This window comes from Mus caroli, unplaced genomic scaffold, assembly GCF_978045245.1.
Source record: "Mus caroli unplaced genomic scaffold, Mus_caroli_1 scaffold_13, whole genome shotgun sequence".
NCBI lineage: Eukaryota > Metazoa > Chordata > Mammalia > Rodentia > Muridae > Mus > Mus caroli.
Genome location: NW_028227268.1, coordinates 17,527,675 through 17,548,804, shown reverse-complemented (window position 1 = coordinate 17,548,804; position 21,130 = coordinate 17,527,675). Strand labels below are relative to the sequence as shown.

General features: G+C 48.8%; 1 protein-coding gene across 1 annotated transcript; it reads left to right on the top strand.

Moving 5' to 3' along the window:
* The first annotated feature begins 1,876 nt into the window (after positions 1 to 1,876).
* Positions 1,877 to 18,012, top strand: Myl4 (myosin light chain 4). Its single transcript, XM_029483045.2, has 8 exons — positions 1,877 to 1,893; positions 8,055 to 8,205; positions 11,060 to 11,087; positions 14,624 to 14,773; positions 15,068 to 15,241; positions 15,572 to 15,649; positions 16,441 to 16,485; positions 17,883 to 18,012. The coding sequence occupies exons 2-7, from the start codon at positions 8,086 to 8,088 to the stop codon at positions 16,467 to 16,469; spliced, it is 579 nt and encodes a 192-aa protein (XP_029338905.1). The 5' UTR covers positions 1,877 to 1,893; positions 8,055 to 8,085; the 3' UTR covers positions 16,470 to 16,485; positions 17,883 to 18,012.
* The last annotated feature ends 3,118 nt before the right edge of the window (positions 18,013 to 21,130 follow it).

The following is a 21,130-nucleotide window of genomic DNA, read 5'->3' as shown; positions in this document are numbered from 1 at the left end:
CCAGACACCTGAGTAATTTTTCAGTCTCCACAGAAAGCACTTTCTCTTTATATAGTCTGTGGCCTTCCTTTCAGTCTTTTGGCCAACAGTGGCAAATCTTTCACCAGAAAATGAAAATGTGACAGCCTTAATAGATCCGTTGTGAGACCTCCCATTTCTTGGTTTGTGTTTTATATCTGCTAGAGCAAAGACAATACCAACATTTTATTTTCTTTGTGTAGTTGTGCGTGTGTGTGCATGCACCTGTGTGTTTGGAGGTCAGAGAACAGCTCTGTGGACTCAGTTCTCTCCTCTCTTCTACCCTTGCCTACTCTATCTGGGGCGCATAGAAATAGCTTTCCCAATTAAGTACAAGGACCAGAATTGGCTCCTTGGCCCTCATGTAAGAGCCAGGTGTGATGGCATGTGCTTTTAACTCCAGTGCTGGGGTGTGGGGGCAGAGACAAAAGGATTCTGGCATCTTACTGGACCTCCAGTTTAGCCAAAATGGCAAGCTCCACGTTTGGCGAGAGATCTGTCTCAAAAAAGAAAGTGGGGCCAGGTATGGTGGCATATACCCTTAATCCCAGCCCTTTAAGGCCAGTCTGGTCTACAGAGCAAGCTCTAGGACAGTCAGGGCTACACAGAGAAACCCTGTTTTGAAAAAGAAAACCAACCAACTAACCAATCAGACTACCAAATATCAACAAGAGAAAGTGTAGAGACGGAGCCAGAGAGCTGGCTCAGCAGCCCTTGTAAAAGTCTCAAGGTCAACTCTCAGTACAAAATCAGGCACTCACAACTGCTTGCAATGCTAGCTTTGGGCAGTCTAACTCCTGGCTTCCCTGGGCACCAGCACGCTGTGGTACTCACGAACTTAATCGAGTACACACAAACACAGACACACAGACATACACACACAGACACACAGACACACACACACACACACATGATTCCCCAGGAAAAGTCACAGCTGACAAAAACAGCTGTCTTTGAAGTTCTATCAACAGCTCCATTTCCAGGGGAGAAAAACCGTGGCATAAAGAAGTTAACTGGTGCTGGGCTACGGTGGGTCACACCGTTAATCTCAGCAGTTTCCAGGTAGAGGTAGGTGCTGTGAGTCCGAGGACTGTATGGTCCACAGAGCAAAATTCAGGGCAGCCAGGGCTACACAGAGAAACTCTGTCTCAAAACAGCAGCAGCAGCAGCAACAGCAAAGCCAAAAACAAAGAAACTAACAGGTCAGCTCACTGAGCTGAGTCAGGGTTTCAACCCAGGTAACCTGGTTCCTGAGTGGGCTTCAGCCTGTTCTGCCAGCTCCTTTATAGGCATGGATTAAAGCGCTGTTGACTGCGGCAGTGCCCTGTGATAACCAGGTTTATGAGACACTGATGAGAAAGAAGGAGCGTGGGTGACAAGGGCAAAGCGTTAGCAGCCAGGACTGTGTGGGCAGCATTCGATGCTAGGCAGGAGAGGCTAGCTATCTCTTTCAGGGCAGGACAGGCCCTGTGCAGATGGTCGGAGGACACAGGCAGAGAGGAGTGAGTGTTGATGTGTGGTCCAATTGAGGACTGGCGGCAGTTCTCGGTACATTCGTCTCTGAGCTGACATCTGACATACACTGGCTGGTGTGAAATTCAATCTTATTTTCAACCCACTGAATTTGAAGTCCTTCCAGCGGGAGCACTTAGGTGGCAGAGTAACCCTGGCTCTCGCACCGATGGCTGCTTCCACAGAGGTCGACTTGAGGCTGCCAAATGCCCACTCTCCAGGACCTCTTGCTTTCCTTTCTTACAGTGGCCAATGTGTGCTGAAGGGCGAGTCCCCGTGGCGGCTTAAAATTCAACATCAGTGATCAGAAAGTGGGATCTCTGACTCCAGCTACTGGGATACCTCTCAAGACAGCAGGTTTAGGTAATACGGTTCATCTCTCTGTCTCGACTCGTAACCGCATCCATGGCCCCGTCCCAGAAACCACAGCTCTCTTCCAGTTGCTTCGGGAATACCAAGCACTCTTATTTTGTGTTTGCTTAGGGAGAGTCAAAAGCACGTAAAGAGCTCTCACCCCATCCCTGACCTATTTTGGGGTGCCCCATGGCCAGAGATCTCAGACAGTCTAACTTTTCTTCTGAGGAGGCAGGTTGCCTGGACCTAGGGACTCACAACATGTTTTCTGGGCCAAAATATTCCACAGGCTGTTTTCCAAGCTGCCACCTGCCCCCTTCCACCCCTTTCTGCCTCCTCTGTCTGTCCGAATTCTTAAACCTACACATCACAGTCCTTTTAGCCACCTGATGTTGTCCCTCGGTTCTCTCTCTCTCTCTCTCTCTCTCTCTCTCAGAGTTCCTCTGAGGAAACTGGAGAAGCCTGGCTTCCTCTGCCTGGAGAATCCATGGGAAATGAAGATTTCTTGCTGGGATGGTTTGCGTACCTCGCATACCATTTCTTACAAATCTCACAGTTGCTTGAGATGTTAAAAGGTCATAACCCTGTATTGGAAATAGTCAAAACAGGCTTCAGATATACCACGGGTCGACTCCAGAAAGCCTTGCAGACCTAGTGGTCTATTTCTCTCTAGATTTCTATTTTTAATATTTATTTGTATCATTTTAAATTATGTGTAGGTGTGTGTTTGTGTGTCTGTTTGGACTACGTGCCGTTGAGTGCAGGTACCTAGGGGGCCAGCAGTATTGGATTCCCTGGACTCAGAGTCATAAACAGTTGTGAGCCTCTTGATGTGAGTTCTGAGAACCAAACTTCGGACCTCTGGAAGAGCAACAACTGCTCTTAACTGCAGAGTCATCTCTCCAGCCCCTCTGGATTATTTGTTTATTCACTTTTATGGTTCTGGGGACAGAAGTTAGGGCTTCATAAATGCTAGTTAGGTGCTCTACCTCTGAGCCACATCCCTGCCCATCCCTCTGTCTTTTGAGGACCATGTTACTACATTTCTTTCTAGAAGAGCAAGAATGACTGGTGTTTAAACTTGTCAGCAGGTGAAAGTATTTCATCCATTAGTAATGTAAAGTCTTTAAAATAGCTGACCTATTTGTTTGAAAACAGTTGTGAGAACCTGAGTATGTAAATCACAGGAAGGAGATGATGGCTCAGTGGGTAAAGTGCCCGGAGGGTGTGGTGGTTTGAATGAGAGTGGCCCTCATAGGCTCATATATCTGAATGCTTAGCCACTAGTGAGTTGAACTGTTTGAAAGGATTAGAAGGATCAGGAGGTGTGGGTTTGTTGGAGGAAGTGTGTCACTCAGGGTGGGCTTTGGGGTTTCAAAAACACATGCCAGCCTCACTGTCTGCTCTCCATACTTTGTTCTGTGGATCAGAATATAGCTCTCAGCTACTGCTCCAGCATCATGCATGCCACCATGCTCCCTGAAGTGACGACAATGGATTAAGCGTTTGAAACTGTAAGCAAGCCCCCAACTTTTTTTCATAGGAGTTGCCGTAGTTATGGTATTTCTTCATAGCAATAGAACAGTGGCTAAGACACAGGGCAAGAACAAGGATCTCAATTTGGATAACTTCCTGCCTCCTCTACCACATCTGTAACCCCAGTCCTGGGCGTGGTATGGTTTGGAGACAGGATGATCTCCAGAGTTCCATGGCCAGTCAGTCTGGCCAATCAGTGAGCTCCAGGTTCAGGGAGAGACCCTCCCTCAAAAAATAAGGTAGAGAATGATAGAGGAAGACATTAGGCATTGACTTCTGGTTTTCTCAGGTGACACACACAGAATGAATGAATGAATGAATGAATACACACACATATAGGATATGTGCACTTACACTCTGTGTAAATAGGGTTCTTGCCTATAGTCTTAGTACTTTAGAGTCTGAGACAGGAGGATTACCATGAGTCTGAGGCCAGCCTGGGTTACATTATGAGTTCTAGGCTAGCCTAGCTTACATAGTGAGACTCTGTCTCAAAACAAAACAAAAGAAAAAGAAAAGAAAAGAAAAATCAACCAAACAATAAATACTGAGAAGTGAGGTGACTCAGCATTTAAGAGCGCTTGCTGCTCTTACAGTGGACCTGAGGTCAGTTCCTAACACCCACGTACAGCAGCTCATAACTCCCTGTAACCCTGCTTCCAGAACATGTAAAGTCATCTTCTGGTCTCCACAAACATGTGCACATACACACACAGACACACACACACAGACAGACAGACACACACACAGACACACACAGACACACACACACAGACACACACACACAGACACACACACACACAGACACACACATACACACACACACATACACACACACACAGACACACACACACAGACACACACATACACACACACACACAGACACACACACACATACAAACACACACACACAGACACACGCACACACAGACACACACACACACAGACACACACACACACAGACACACACACAGACACACACACACACAGACACACACATACACACACACACAGACACACATACACACACACACATACAAACACACACACACAGACACACACACACACACAGACACACACATACACACACACACAGACACACACACACAGACACACACACACACACAGACACACACACACACAGACACACACATACAAACACACACACAGACACACACACACACAGACACACACACACACAGACACACACAGACACACACAGACACACACAGACACACACAGACACACACACATACACACAAACACACACACACACACAATTTAAAATAAAATCTTTAAAAAGCTTAAAATGAAAATAAAAATCCAATAAACAAAAAAATAAAGGATCATATCGAATTAAAGATATAAGGGCCAGGAAGATGGTTCATTACACAATAGTAATATGCTGCCAAGCCTGATGCCCTGAGTTTGATCCCTGGGACCCACATGGTGGAAGAAGAGGACTAATTTCTATAAGTTGTCCTCCGACTTCCATGTATGCCCATGGCTTGCTTCTCCCCCTCCCCCGCCAAAATAAATAAACAATTTTAAAAACCAAAACAAAACCCAAAGAAACTATAAAACACACAGGATGGAGTGCTGCTTAGAGGGTTGGTGGTAGAGGGAAGCCCCAGATGTGGCCTCTCTATCCCTCAGCGTCAGGAGTATCCTGGCACTAGGAGTCTGTCTGGTGACCGTGCTTTGACAGCTCCAGATCATCTTTCATGTCAGAGGTCAGCTGACTGTGGTCCAGAGAGACGCTGATGGCTGGTGAGTTAGGATGCCAGGCTGCAGTCTTCCAGCTGCGATGTTGACGTGTTTCCAGGCTGCCCAGGGAACTCTCTCGGTGTTGCTCCACACCGTAGGAACACTCCAGGACGCTTGTCCCAGACAGAGGCAGGGAGGCAGAGATGGGATGGGCTGTGGTTTAGATTTTCCTTCCTTGCCACCATCCACCTGACTTCAGTCCCAGGGAAGTAGGTCAGGGAGGACTCGCAGGGAATACAGAAGGATGCAGATCAAGAGTAGGCAAGGGGTTAGGTTTGCAAAATTAGTAATTAATGAGTTACTTTGTATCTGTGGGAGTTGGGGAGCATGAGTGTATGGGAGTCAGAGGACAACCTGAAGACTGTGCTGTCCCCTTCCACCCTGTGAATACGGAGAACTGAACTCAATTTGTCAGCCTTGGCGCAGATGCCTTTTTCTTGGACACTGTCCCAGTGGCTTCAAGGGGTCAGGTTTATTGTTTGAGAAGAGCAGGAAGTGAGGGAAGACATGAGAGGAGACTGATTTAGACTGAGGCTCAGTCCCCCTTTCCTTTCTCGGTTTCCTTTGAAGGCTTCTTTGCCCTCCAGCAGGCGGGCCATGGGAAGGGACAGCGTGGTATAAGATGGATTTAGCCAGGTATGCACCGGCAGCTCGAGAAACTCAAAGACCTCTCTGTGCTTTAGAGTCTTCACCAGTAAGTCTGTACAGCACAAGGTGATCTTAGCCCAAGGGCACTTTAGGCTTTAATAGCAATGATCTGGGGTTGGGTTTAGGAACTGGGGGAAGGCAGATGTTTGGCTCCAGGGTGCCAGAATTGTAGGCTTAGGTGCTCAGTGGGCCAGTCAAGTTTGCCAATTGTGGTTTCTTGTTGTTTGAGGCAGAATCTCATTGTGTGGCCCAGGTCAGAAATCTCAGTCAACTCTTGAGCGCTGAGCTATAGACATGTTCTACTACTCCCAAGCAGCAATCTTATTTTATTTACTTAAGTAGCCAAGGCTGGCCTCAGGCATACTACATAGCAGAGGATGACCTCCAAGTTCTGATTGCCCGGCCTCCACTTCCTGCGTGCTGGGATTCTAAGCATGTGGCACACAACGTCTGGTTTTATGTGGTACTGGGGGGTATTACCCAGGGCTGTGTGCATGCTAGGTAAGCACTCTAACAACTGGGCTACATCCCCTGCTCATACAGTCTTTCTCTGGAGGTGAAGAAATGGCTTAAAAAGTCAAAATGGTGTTCTGCCTTCCTTGTTGTTTTTATCCTGGGAGCTCTACCTAGACTCAGAGTCCGTGTGTGTGTGTGTGTGTGTGTGTGTGTGTGTGTGTTAGACACACTTTTTCTTGATGTTGTTTTTCTAAATTTTCCCCTTCCCTTCCCTTCCCTTCCCTTCCCTTCCCTTCCCTTCCCTTCCCTTCCCTTCCCTTCCCTTCCCTTCCCTTCCCTTCCCTTCCCTTCCCCTTTCCCTTCCCCTTCCCCTTTTTTTCCCCTTCCCTTCCCCCCTCTCTTTCTTTCCAAAATTTCACATGATTGTTACAAAATTTTTTATTAATATAGGAAGTGAAAAAAAATAAGATGTTTCTGTTATCCTCCCTCTCACGCCTTAGGTCCCCAGGGGTGTGGCTGTGAACAGTTGATTCCCACCTCCCCACCTCCACCTCCCCAGCCTTTCCTTCCTTTCCTCTCTTTCTCTCTGTCTTTTTTTTTTCCCCCAGAATTAAGATCTTGCTACATAACCCTGATGGGTTTCAAACTTACGGCCCCTCTGTTTCTTCTCCTGAGAGTTGGGATGACCCTGGGCCTCATCCTGCTCATTTCTATCCTGCCCTTCCCAATGACTGGTCCACCCCACTTTTCTTTCTCATATAAATGAGACTGTAGTATAAATTATTCAACTACACACATTAGGGCTAGTCCTACCGGTCTTCCAATCCTAACTCATGATTAATCATTTAAGTGACCTTGGCCAAGTTATTCTAACGTGTGTGTGTGTGTTATCTGAGTAATGATGGTATCTGTAGAATTATGGAAGGTTTAATGATATTTTATAGAATAGTGTCTAGTAGTTTCTGGAGCATAGTAAGCAACAGACAGATCTTGAGTTTCCTAGCCTCTAGCCTCCCAACTTTTTGTCATATCTCTGTTTCTTACCCAGATTTCTACCCTCGGCACAAATGTGCAATACTTGTTATAGAACAACTGCGGGTAGAGGGTGGATCTAGGGAGCTGAAGTCTGTGGAGTTCTTGGGATGCCTGCCCTGGACAACACAGGGCTTTGCCCTGCGGTTGGGAGAGTGGGAATGGCAGAGCCAGGTCGACCAGCTGTTGCTTCAGGGCTCCATGCCTGGACTATTGAGCATCAGGGCAGGGCCTAGGGCTTAGCTTAAAGGCTCTTGGTATAAAAGGAATGTGTAGTGGGCTGCCCCTGCTCAGGAGGGACTAAAAAAAGCCTCAACCTCCCCTGGGCTTTGTGTGAGGGTTATCAACGGCTCAAGTCGGCTCATCCCTCTCTGGCTGCTCTGGCCCCTTGGAGAGGGGCTGTTTTCCCGCCCCTCTCTGGGTTTCCACCAATTGGCAGGAAAGGACCAATCTGTCCCAGAGGTGCAAGCCTTGAGATGAGTGAGGTGTGTGCATGGGGAGTGGGGTGGGCTGGGGTGGGGGAGGATGGATTGGTGGCTCAAACCTGGTGATAATACTGAGATGTCAGCTGCACCCGGCTGATGTCTCTTCCTTTTATAGTCAGCAGCAGTTGCTGCTGCCCTCTCCAGCCCCTCTGTGGGGGCTCCTACCCAGAATAAAAGCAGGGGCAGGCCTTCCAGTCTCCCATCTTCTCTCTCAGGAGCCACCTCTCCTCCTTTGGTCCTTTCTAGGTCCTACCTCCACTGGAGAGCCTAAGGCAACATGCCTCCCAAGAAGCCCGAGCCTAAGAAGGAGGCTGCCAAGCCGGCTGCAGCCCCTGCTCCAGCTGCATCCGCTCCGGAGCCCCTCAAGGACTCTGCCTTTGACCCAAAGAGTGTGAAGGTAAGTCAAGCCCAACACACCGACAAGGACCGTCAGGATCCTGTTTTTCCTGTTGCTGAGAGATCTATTTCTCTCAGGCCAGACAGCGATGAGGACCAGGGCCTGTATGCCCTAGATCATAGCCCCGAGGGCCAGCAGAACCAGTACTGAGATTGGGGTCAGAGGCTTTCTGTTTTAAAAACAGGTTGCTGCTATGTGCAAAGGGGCTCCTCTGGAAAAGCAGCTAGTGCTCTCAACCGCTGAATCATCTCCCCATTATCCCTCCATCTGAGAGGTAGAACATGCTTATGGGAACTAGACATATAGTGGGAACCAGTGGTGTGGCTGGGGATCGGGGAGAGGGGTCAGGGGGATGCTCTTGTGTGTTGGGGTATGAGAGACTTCACTCACACATATACTTTAGGCAAGAGAGGTAGAGAAGGCAAGAGGAACCTGAGGGCTTCTTTTTCTCTTTCCATACAACGATGGGCCACACCCTAGCCTGACTGGCCAGCTCCTGGCTGGGCTCTCTCTCACTTGGTGAGGAGGCTGGGTCAGTTTTCTTCAGCCCCCCCCCCCCAGATTTATGCCCTGCTTCATCATAACCCCCTTTTCCTACTGCTCTGGTAGCACTCCTCTCCCTGGGGCTGGTGTGGACTGACGCAAGCATTTTAGGCCTCCAGCAATCTGGCCCAGCTGTTGAAGGAATGAACTGGGAAGGGTTGGGCCTGGGAGGGAGGGGGTCCCAAAGCCTCTGGAGAGGAGCAGTTTGACCACCCGGCACCAGATTGGGAAAGGTCAAGTGGTTACTGGTATGAAGAGCTATTAATATCAGGTCTGGAGTGGTGGGCCCCCCGCCCAGAGGATCTCAGCCTCAAGACAAGGCTGGGGTGATAAGAAATGCAGACAAGGTTCTGTGGCACATGGGCAGAGACCCTGAACCCTCTTATTGTGTGGGCCACTGTAGTCTTCTCAGGGTCAGAGCCCACATAAGAAACTCCACACAATACCATGCTAAGACCCTAGTAGTCCTGCAAGAGGCTTAGCAGACTTGGTTGTATGGCTCCTCTCAGGGAAACAGAATTGTGGAATCGCTTTCTGCACTGCCGTCTCTCCTAAAAGTCCCCAGGAGCCCCCTGCTTGCCTTTATTTCTGACGTATCTGATTAAACACCATGCCTGGTTCCTGTTGTCTGGACAAGAGCTGCCCAATGGCATCAAAGGAGCACTCGCCCATCTCACCTGCCCCTTCCTCAATGTCCCTCCTTTAAAATAGGAGGGGGAAGGAGGACGAGGAGGGAGGGAGGAAGGAAGGAGGACGTCAGCAGTATCCATGGGAACCATCCTTCTGTTCCCGTTCCCGTAGCCACCTAGTTCTTTTATTTATGAGATTCCTTGATTAGAGTGAGAGCAGAGGTAACCCCAAGCCCAGCGTGTCAGTGTCATGATGACTACATGGTCAGGCCGTGTGCTTCTGTCCTGGTTTCTTTTACATGCCTGCTCCTGGGGCAAACAGCATTACAAAGCAGGACAATGTAGCCTTTGCTTCAGGGGGTCAGCATAACTGCAGCGAGGTAGCATAGCAAGGGCTTCCCCCCCCTCCCCCGCAGCGCGCAAGTCCAGGGGGTGCACTTCTTTTCCTCATTTACCCACACTTGGCCAAACCACGCCTCCCCACGCCTCCCCACGCCTCCCCACGCCTCCGCAGTTTCCTGGCTGAGCCCCTGTGGGGTCAGTTCAGGGAGAAGAGGTGGGGTGGGCATGGGATGGTGGCACATGACATGCTCCAGGGGTGACACTCACCGCCACTAGGAAAGGGAGGGCCAGGGTCGAGTGGAGTGGAGGAGGACATTGAAGTGACATTGCCGAAAGCCTATTAGAATGATGCCTTGGTCATTCATTCGGCTAATTTCCAGAATTTACCACCAGGATGCTCTGTGCTCAACATTGCACAACATGTGTGTGTTGCGGGGGGGGGGGAGGAACCCCAAATCCATCCATCCATTCATCCATTCATTCAGTACATGTTATGTACCAAACACTTTAGAGATAAGCATAAAAATCTTCCAACCCACCTCCAACCTGATTTTAATGAGAAAGGTACAGGTCAGCAGTGACAGAGTCCAGGCACAAGTAGCTCACTTGCGGGCTTAGGAGGAGGGTGGTGTGGATGGTGGGACGGGCAGCTTCATACAGTGAGACAGACAACAGGCAGCGTCAGGCAGAAGAGCGAGTCCCAGGGCGAGCGGTGGTGAGCACCCAAAGCCAGAGGAGGTGCATCGCATCAGCGAATTAGGAACTGGGGAGACCTTGGAGGTAACAGTAAGACCAGCTTATCTATCCATGGCAGTCTAGGATGAGAGGGACTTTCTACTGACCCAAAGGAATTGCCAGGTGGGTCACTGTAGGCTTTAGAATGACATAGATAACTTCTTTCTCTCTCCCTCTTGATGATATTTTTTTTAAGATTTGTTTATTGTATCTTGATGATATATATATATATTTAAGATTTGTTTATTGTATGGGTGGGAGTGTTTCGCCTGCCTGTATGTGTGTGTACCATGTGTGTATCCAGTACCCCTGAAACTGGAGGTATAGATAGATGGTTGTGAGCTGCTATGTAGATGCTAGAAACGGCCTGGCTTCTCTTCAAGAGCAACAAATGAACTTAAGTGCTGAGCCACTGGTGTTGGTAGAGCTTTGAAGGCTACATGGTTTCATAGGCAACCAACCGGGCTCCTTCATCAGTAGAGTGGTTTATGCTCAGCCCTGCATCCTCCTCTGTTGCTAAGTGACCAGCTGGAGGAGGTGTTCAGCCTTCCCTTCGGAAGCTGTTAGCAGTCCCTGCCCTCACTCCTGTGTTTCTCTCCCTACAGATAGACTTCAGTGCTGACCAGATCGAAGGTGAGTGTGAACCACCGCACGCTCTGTTGCGTTTTCCAGAAAAGGAGTAAGTGGCCCTTTTGGCCATAGAAACGATTATCATCTCACCAGGCCTGTTAGGCACAGTCCTGGGCACTTTATACGGACAGAGTCACGTTATTCTTCAAACAGCCCACGGAGGTATAGCAGCAGCTGTTACTGCTCCCATGTAGCAGGTGGCAAACCGAGGCTCAGGGGAGTTAGGCGCCCATCCTCTCGGGGCCTGCAGTGGGGGATCCAGAGATTCAGGTCTCTGGCTCTAGACCCTTGCTTTCAGTTGCACTTCCAGAGGTGCTTGAGATACAGATGGCGCTCAGCAAATGCTGATTCCCCTGCCGCCCCATCCTGCCACCAATCTGGAAAGCCATCTCTCTGATCCCGATACAGGAAGCCCTCTTTAGCTTATGGGCACTCACACCTTCATGATGAAGTAAGTCTGCGACAAGTCCATCCGTCCCCGGGGTAGGGCCAGTGGTGGCTTGCAAGCACACTAGTTCTTCTGTGGTCTCCACCACCAACTCTTCTCGTTTTCTTTTTTAAAATTTTTTTAGAGAGTTATTTAATCGTTATATGTAAGTACACTGTAGCTGTCTTCAGACACTCGAGAAGAGGGTGTCAGATCTCGTTATGGATGGTTGTGAGCCACCATGTGGTTGCTGGGATTTGAACTCAGTACCTTTGGAAGAGCAGTCAGTGCTCTTAGCCGCTAAGCCATCTCTCCAGCCCCCTCTTCTCATTTTCAATTGAGACAATTTCCCAATCTTATATAAAGTGTCAGTAGATGCAACTTTAGGATAAATCTCAAGGGCTGGAAGGATGGCCCAGTGGTTAGCAGTAGTATACTGGTTTTGCAGAGGATTTGAGCTCAGTTCCCAGCAACCATGTCAGTTCACAACCACCTGTAACTTCAGCTCCTGTGCTCTCCACACCCTCCCCATATACACATAATTAAAAATAAAATAAATCTTAAAAATGAGAAATCTCAGGACTTCTCACACATGGATGTACTTAAATAATCAAAGAGACTTTGAGGTTGTTTCCATTTGGGGGACATTAACATGTGGTCTTCCTGGCCCTGGGTGAAAGGATGCCTGCATTTACATTGTAAGATTATAGTGGCAATTGTCAGTTTCCTCTCTAAGAAGGTGTATCCGGTTACCTGACACATCAGTTTTGAAGCTGGTTTCTGTTTCTGTCATACGTGGAGACTCACTGTCAGGCAATCGTGGTTGCTGCCATGAATTTATTTCTCAGAGCTTTCTAGTTAAACCCATGCATCTGTATCGATGCCAAATCCACGGCACGAGCGAGGACTGGAAAACTCAGTTAATAATCAGATTCCTACATTTCCCAAGGGGTTCACAGGGAGAGCTCGCCAGTCCAGCTGGCTGAGTCCTGCTCTCCCTGGAGGTTTTCAGACAGGGCTTTTAAGCTGTTTGTAACCATTCATGGTGGGACTTTGGAGCCATTTCTCTTGATGTTGGATTAGGATGGTTTCTTCTTTAATCTTCATCCCCGGTGTCTCTTCATTTGCCTTTTGGTGAAGCTGTGGCTGCTGGTGAGTGGTTTTCTTTTTCTTTTTCTTTTTCTTAAGACAGGGTCTTAAATAACCCAGCCTGGCCAAAAACTCACTTTTTAGCTGAGGCTGGCTTCAAACTTCTGACCCTCCTGCCTCCATTCCTGAGGGCTGGGATTGTAAGTACGCACTAGCAATGTCTGGTTTATGTGGTGTTGGGAACTGAACCCAGAACTTCACCCTGCTGACTGAGCCACACCCTCAGCCCCAGCCAATGCTTTTCTTCTGTTACAATGGAAAGAAGGTTTTTTGGGACTCAGGAGACTTACTGTCACCAATTCTTCCACTATGAGCCTTCAAGAAGTTGTTCAATCTCTTCTCCTTCCTCTTCCTCTTCCTTCTCCTCCTTCCAGGCACATTTTATTTACATGTGGATGCTTGTGCACTCATGGAGACCAGAAGCTGACACCAGAGCTCTTAGAGCTGGATTTACAGGCTTTTTTTTTTTTTTTTTTTTTTTGAGCTACCCGATGTGGGTGTTGAGATCTGAAATCTGGTCGATTGAGAGATAGAGCAGGAAGCGCTAACCATCGGGCCATACCTCCAGCCCAGAAGTGACTTCTTTAAATCTTAATTTTCTCATCTTCAAAGTGAGGGTATTTGGTTCAGCTCAGTTCAGAGATTTGTGACTATTTGGCACCTTATCCACGTCCACCCTCTGTCTGCCCGGAGCCCGTTACCACATTCTTCTAAGCTTTGCAGTCTCTGGGTGACATGGCTCCAAGTTCCTTACACCTCCCCCCCATAGGAACTAGCTTTTGACAGTTGACTCCTCCTAGCCCTCACAGATTTGCATATTCTTCCGCCGTGGGGCTTTTTGTGTCCGAGGCACAAATGTGGTTTGTGGTCGTGCACTTCTTTGTGGACAGCGAGAGGTAAGTGACTACAGTGTCACTGCCTGTTCATATTATTCTAATAAATTAATTGAACCTAAATTGATGGAGAATCAGCCAGATGTGGTGGCGAGCGTCTGTAATCCTGGCATTTGGGATTTGAGGTAGAGGCAGGAGGATCAGGAATGCCACCAGGTCATCCTCTGTGACAGAGCACACTGGACGTCAGCCTGGACCACATGAGACCTTGTCTGAAGGGAACAAAAGCAAACAAACGGCTGTAGAATTGAGGCTGTTTACAAAGAGCCCAGGGATGCTTTAGTTTGGCCTTGCCCCTTAGATACCTGCTCTGTACCATTCAAGGTGTCAGGTCTGTCTTTTACAGAGCTAGCCCCAGAGGCAGGAAGACATGAGAGCCACCTTGGTCTGTCACCTCTGTGAGGCACACACTTGCGATCCCACCAGCCACCCATGCAGTTGGACTTTGTGTCCGCACTTAAAACTAAGAAGCAGAGGACCCACAGAGGTGTTGGTTTACCAAAGGCTACCAGTGGCTCGCTCTCAGTGAAGGTCTGGTGTGGTCAAACTATGGCCCCAATGTCACCTTGTCTGGCCATGGAGCTCTTTCAGCTGGAAACAGGCAGTACTGATAATAGGTCATCTCCACACCCTGCCACCTCTTGGGGACACTCACAGTGACAGGGAGAATGGGAAAGCAGGAGGGAACTGGGACCCAGCCTGGCTTTCCTACTCTCTTAGGCAGAGCTGAGCTGAAAACCCGGGAAAGCCTCACGGGGCAAGGATGTTCTCACTTCTCCATGGGTTTCTAGTCAGACTCACCAGGGAAGGGTGCGGGATGAGGAGAAACAGGGAAATAGTCAAAGCCTATAACTGACCGAGAGAAGAGAGCCAAAGAGACTAGTAGTGTTGGATAGGTCATGGTGTCCCCAGGAGGCTTTGGTTGTCAGAAGATGGGGTAGGAGCAGTTTCCAAGGACGGCCTGGAACAGTGACTGAAGTGATGTTACATCCTTTAACTACTTCACCGAGCAAATCCCAGCCACCGCCTTCTCTTGGGGCAGGGAGCTATAGCTGGGTGTCTCTCTACAGAATTCAAAGAGGCCTTTTCATTGTTTGACCGGACTCCAACGGGAGAGATGAAGATCACCTACGGGCAGTGTGGGGACGTGCTGCGGGCCCTGGGCCAGAACCCCACCAACGCAGAAGTGCTGCGCGTTTTGGGCAAACCCAAGCCTGAAGGTCAGTGTGGGGTCAATGTCTAAATGTGATTGATTTCAGCACCCATACAGGAATGGTCTAATGACCCGACCCAGTGCAGAATTACAGGGCGTTTGTTCTTTTCAATCCTATTGGTTTATCTCCATGACTCTGCCTGCCATTGGTGGAGCGTCTCACCCAGAAGCAGTTGGGGCCTAAGCCTTGCAATGTCAGGGCTGGGAAGAGACCTCTTTCCCCCTCCCCTCTGCCCCCCCATCCCTACCCCGAGCATCTACTTATGTGGTGGTCTCTGTCTGCCATCATTCTCTTTGGAAGAGATGAGTTCCAAGACACTGGACTTCGAGATGTTCCTGCCTATCCTGCAACACATCTCCCGCAACAAGGAGCAGGGCACCTATGAGGACTTCGTGGAGGGGCTGCGGGTCTTTGACAAAGAAAGCAACGGCACAGTCATGGGTGCCGAGCTTCGGCATGTCCTTGCCACCCTGGGTACGTCCGCTGGGCAGGGATGAAAGCCACATGTGAATGTCTGGATAAGAGGGGCCAAGGGCATACGGTGGGGTGTATCTAAGGGCCCCTGCCGCTGGCAAATCCTAATCCAGGGCCTGTTTTCCAACCTTACCACTGTGTTGTGGGCAGAGGGGAGAGGCAGAGGCAGAGGGGAGAGGCCTCAGAGCATGTCCGGAGATCCTTCCAGCGCTTTCGCTGAGGCATGGCACTAACCATTTCAAAGACCCAGGGCGGGCTTTAAGCCTTACGAGTGCTTCAGTTCCCTCTTCTTGGCCACTTGCCATTAAGACCCCGTTCCCACACCCTCAGGAGAGAAGATGAGCGAGGCAGAGGTGGAGCAGCTGTTGTCTGGGCAGGAGGATGCCAATGGCTGCATCAACTATGAAGGTAAGGTCTTTCCTTGCTTTCTGAGGTGCCCAGGGGAAGAGCGGCATGGGATGGGATGAGCCAGCCCAGAGGCTACAGGATGTGTGTCTCAGATGGGTTGTGGCAGATTCTTAACTGGGTGCGTTTTCTCCATCTTGGGAGTGAATATCTGGTATAATAGAAGAGACATTAAAATGTATATTATTATTGTGCGTGTACATATGCTATGGGTGTGGATACAGGTGCACATGTGTGTTCAGTGGTCAGAAGACAATTTTCAGAGATCAATACTTCTTTCTGCCATTGGTTCCTGGGGACTGAACTCAGGTTGTGAGGCTTTTGTGACAAGAGATTTTACCCACTGATCCATCTCATTGGCTCAGGAGAGCTCTGTGATAAACCATTTGGGGTTTGGGTTTGGGAGACAGCTCTGTGATAAACCATCCTTGTGACTTAGAACAAGTCACTTCCTATCTCTGAGCCTCAGTCTTCTCAGATGGGGAGTGGACATGCTGACACCTTCCTTAAGGTTGTGGGGGGTCTGTAGTGACGATGCCGTTCATGCATTGTCTGTCTGACGTCAGCACGGAGGGGACACAGCAGAGTGTAGGTCCCTTTGCTCTTATACCTTCTCCACCAGCCCTCCAATAAGAGAGCTGCCACCTGCAGAAAGGGCGTGGCAAGGTTGGAAGTGTGGGGACAGAAAGCTGTTTAAGGAGTGGAGAGGAGGGCAGAACTCCAGGGGGTGCTGTGTGGAGAGGAGGGCAGAGCTCCAGGGGGCGCTGTGGCTGATTCTCCTTCTCTTTTCCTAGCCTTTGTCAAGCACATCATGTCTGGGTAAAGCACGTTTCTCCAGGGTGAGTTCTACCTCTTCCTCAAGGTCCTTCTGGGGCTCATGGGCAGACAGTACCATGTGGCCTGGAAGTCTTGTGCCTGGGATGTGGGGCTAAGATAGGAGGGCAGCCTGGGGCTTGGACAGGGGGGTGGGGGCTCCAGCCCTCTCTCCTTAACTCTATAACCTCTTGCCCCCTGTCTTCTGCCTTCTCTGAGGTAGGGTTTCTATTGCTGTGATAAACACCATGACCTAGAAAGGGCAGGGTTTATTCGGCTTACAGCTCTCAGGTCCCAGGTCCCATCAGGGCTGTGGGAAGCCAGGGCAGGAACTCAGTGCAAGAAGCTGGAGGCAGGAACTGAGACAGAGGCCACGGAGGGGCACTGTAAACTGGCTTGCTCCTTGTGCTCCTCGTGGCTTTCTCAGCCTGCTTCTTACACAATTGAGGGGTGTCTCACAATTGAGAAGCCATGTGAGTCCAATACTCCGTAAGAGCCACGGTGGATCTCTCGCTTTCTCACGCAGGGCCAAGCACCTGAAAGACAGTGCACTCCCTCAAGTGGACTGGACCTTCCCACATCAATCATTAATCATTAATTATTAATTAATGATTAAAATGATTAATCATTAATCAACAAAACAAAACAAAAAACAAAACAAAATCCTACAGACTTGCCTACTGCCAATCTGATAGAGGCATTTTCTCAGCTGAGGTTCCTTTTCTCAGATAACTCAAGCTGGCATTAAAAAAAACAAAACCAGGCTGGTGAGATGGCTCAGAGGTTAAGAGCACTGACTGCTCTTCCAAAGGTCCTGAGTTCAAATCCCAGCAACCACATGGTAGCTCACAACCACCTGTAATGAGATATGACGCTCTTTTCTGGCGCATCTGAAGACAGCTACAGTGTACTTACATATAATAAATAAATAAATCTTTAAAAAAAATCCCCTCTCCTTATGGGGGCTGGAGAGATGGCTCATCTGTTAAGAGCACTTGCTGCTCTTCCAGAGGACCCAGGTTTCATTCCCACAACTCACACAGGAGTTCACTATTGACTCTAACTTCAGCTCCAGAGGAAACAGGAGTTCACTATTGACTCTAACTTCAGCTCCAGAGGAAAACAAAAAACCAAAACCAAAACCAACCCCCCCAAACAAACAAACAAACAGACAACAACAACAACTATCAGGCCATGTCCTGTTTTGACCTTTACTCTTAGACCCTGTTGTCTCTCCCTAGGTCTTTCGGGCCTGAGCACAGCACAGGCTCTGGGTAAGGCAAAGCCCACCTCAGGGTGAAGCCCCTGACTTATGCCTCTTTCCTTCAGCCCCTTGGTGTAGTGCCCTCGCAGTGATAGGGCTCTGATGAGGGTGTGGGATGTGGGAGCTGACACACTCTCTTCACCGGGCACTGTCTTTCAGGTGCTTGGCCCTGCGTGAGAAAGCAAGAGATCCACAGCGGCTGTTACTGTTACGGAGTATTGGACTCACACGGCTTCTCTGACCCTCAACGTCCCTGGAAATAAAGAGCCCCAGCTTGGAGTCTCATTAATCCCTCGGTTGATTTGTTTTTTTGTTTTGTTTTTAAACATTAATTAATGGAGTTAATTTGTGTGTGTATGTGTGTGTGTGTGATAATGTCACCTGAGGCCTTGTATTCTTGAGAAACAATTTGGATCATGGAGACAAAGCCAAAAGGCCGAGGATCCATCTAGAAGTAGAGGCATCAGACACTTGAGGGAGAGGCCTTTGAAGGGCAGGCAGAAGTAAGGACCACAAAGTTTCTTTTCTACCCTCCCCGGCCCTCAGGAGGTAGGAAGTGGGAAGTGACCCCCTGGAGCTGTCAGGGTCCCTCCCACAGTCTCTGCTTTTTTCTCTCCTTTCCCCTCCTGTAAATAGCTCCAGGCTTGGAACACACATCTGTGATCCCAGTGGTGGAGAGGTGAAGGCAGGTCTGATCATCTTTAGCTACATAGTGATTTTGAGGCCAGCTTTGGCTACAAGAGATCCTGCTTAAAAAAAAAAAAATTAGCTCGGCGTTAGCTCCACACTTGCTTAGTCTATGTTAGGTCCCCAGCACTTTAAAACACCTAGAATACAGACTTTAGCGTAATAAGCAATTTTAAAATCAATAGTGTTAAGGACGGTCACATTGTAGAGCTGGAGAGATGACTCGTGGGTCAAGAGTGCTTGCTACTCTTACAGAGGACCCTGAATTTGGCTCCCAGCACCCATGTCCAGGGGTTCACATGCACTTGTATCTCTAGCTTCAGGGAGTCCAACGCCATCTTGGCCTCTGAGGACACCTTCATGTACATTTTACACACACACACACACACACACACACACACACGTGAGCGTGCGCGCACACGCACCATCTTAAAAGGGGGAAAAGAAAGACTATTTACATGAGGTGGAGATGTCTCTCAATGGTAGAGCACTTGCCCAGCATGCAATGGGCTCTGGGTCCTTTCCCGGGAAGTACTTATTGGTGCCGCCCCCTCCCCAGTCAATCAGCGCTCTGTGTTTTGTGTATGTGACTTTGACTACTCTAGATAAATGAGCTCATGCAGCGATTGTCCTATCCATCCTGTGTCATCCATGTTGTAGTTTGTGTCTAAATTGCCACCCTTTTATAGCTGAGGAACATGCCACTGTGTTGTCCCGATAGAGCATGGGAGCGTGGTTTTTATTTTATTTTATTTTATTTTGCCTTTGGTCCTGGTTTCTTGATGTGGGCACATGAGGTGCTTCCTCTGAGCATGGTGCCCCTGGTACCTGCTTTATCCAGGCTTGTTCTGAGCACTGGCTGCTCTTGCAGAAAACCCAATTCAGTTCCCAGCACCCACATGGTGGCTCACAACCATCTGTAACTCTAGTTATTCAGGAGTCAGTTCTGGCCTCACCACCAGATACACACACACACACACACACACACACACACACACACACAGTGCACAAATGTCCAAGCAAAGTGTTCATGCACATATAAGCAAATAAGTAGGATATGGTACCACACACCTTTAATCCCAGCACTTGGGAGGCAGAGGCAGGTGGATCTCTGTGAGTTTCAGACTAGCTTGGTCCGAAAACCAGACCAGACTCACTATGTAGTGAGTTCCAGAATAGCCAGGGCTACATAGAAAGATCTTGTTTCATAAACAAAATCAAAGAGGGAAAATTAGATACATCTATAAAACCTCTAACAAAACAATAACAACAAAAACAATAGCCAGCCCACCAGCCAAACCACACTCAAACAAAAACGGAAGTGCATTCACTGGTCTCCTTCCACTGAGGTCCAGGGCTGGTGTCACTGCTATCCTGCATACACCCTCAGGCACGGAAGTCCCTTGTATACTGTTTCCCCATGGGGGAGCTGTTCTGATGAGCTGAGGTGCTTGGTGCTTCTTGGCCATCTTGTCCACTGATGAAAAGGCTCAGGAGCATTTCCTACTCTGTGGGAACTGCCATGGTCAGTATGTTTCCTTTGTCATGTTGGGGACCGTCGTGAAGATGGAAGAGATTCCTGTCCTTTTACCTCAATTTGGGATGGCTTAAGGAAGGCTCTGGCCCCACTATGGGTTGATGGGAAGTGATGGGACACAGGGCAGTTGCTGTGAGGAAGGCTTTGAAGGCCCGTCTCAGCCATCTCTGTTCAGGGTTCCATGGAGCAGTCTGCTCCAGGTCGGAAGTGCAGCTTTCTGGAAAGTCCCCTTATCAGAGGGAATGACTCGGAGGCTGTGAACAGAACCTGGCTTGGAGAATTCCCCCTCCCAAGGATGCCCCTGCCTTCTTCCCCAACTCAGTACCGAGTTCCTGATCCGGCCCACAGTCTCTGCTACCTGTGGGAAGGATTTGAGGAAAGTGGTCATTAGAGATGATGTGACCATGAAATAGGCACCTTTGAGGACAAATGCAAATTTCAGAGCGATGAAACAAACAAACAAACAAACAAACAAACAAAACAACCCACCATCGATGTCCTGAACACTTACTGTGTGCCTGTTCCTGTGCTGAGAAGATAACAGCCATTTCCAGCAGCCCAGGAGGTGCGAGCTACAGTCCCCATTCAAGAACACTCAGACATAATAGTGATAGTAATGGCTGGGAACATAGCTCAGTGGTCAGCTCTTGTCTAGCATCTATGGCTCAGTTCCCATCATCATCATCATCATCATCATCACCACCACCACCACCATCATCAACAACAAAAATGCCCAAATATTTTTGAGTTGGTGGTAATTGTCAACTTGACACAATCTAGAATCACAGGAGAAGGTAGTCTCAATGGGGAATTATGTAATTAGGTTGGTCTGTGTATGAGGGATTATCTTGATTATATTAATTGAGGTGTGATGACCCAGCCACTGAGAGTGGTACCATTCCCTAGGCACAGAATACTGGCTTGTGTAATAGCAGAGAAAGCCAGGAGAAGCATATCACATCCACTTAACACAACAAGAACTGCAGCTTCCTCACTAAGGGCTCTGATCTCCCAGCCAGTCTTGGCCAGTTTTACAGTATCAGATATGATTTTGTTCTTGTGGAGCCAGTCTCCGATTTGCTACCATTGTGGTGGGGGTGCATCTTGCCTGACTGATCAATAGGGTAGCAACATTAAAATTATTCTAATCCTTTGAGATACGACTCAGGCTTGCCCCTTCCCT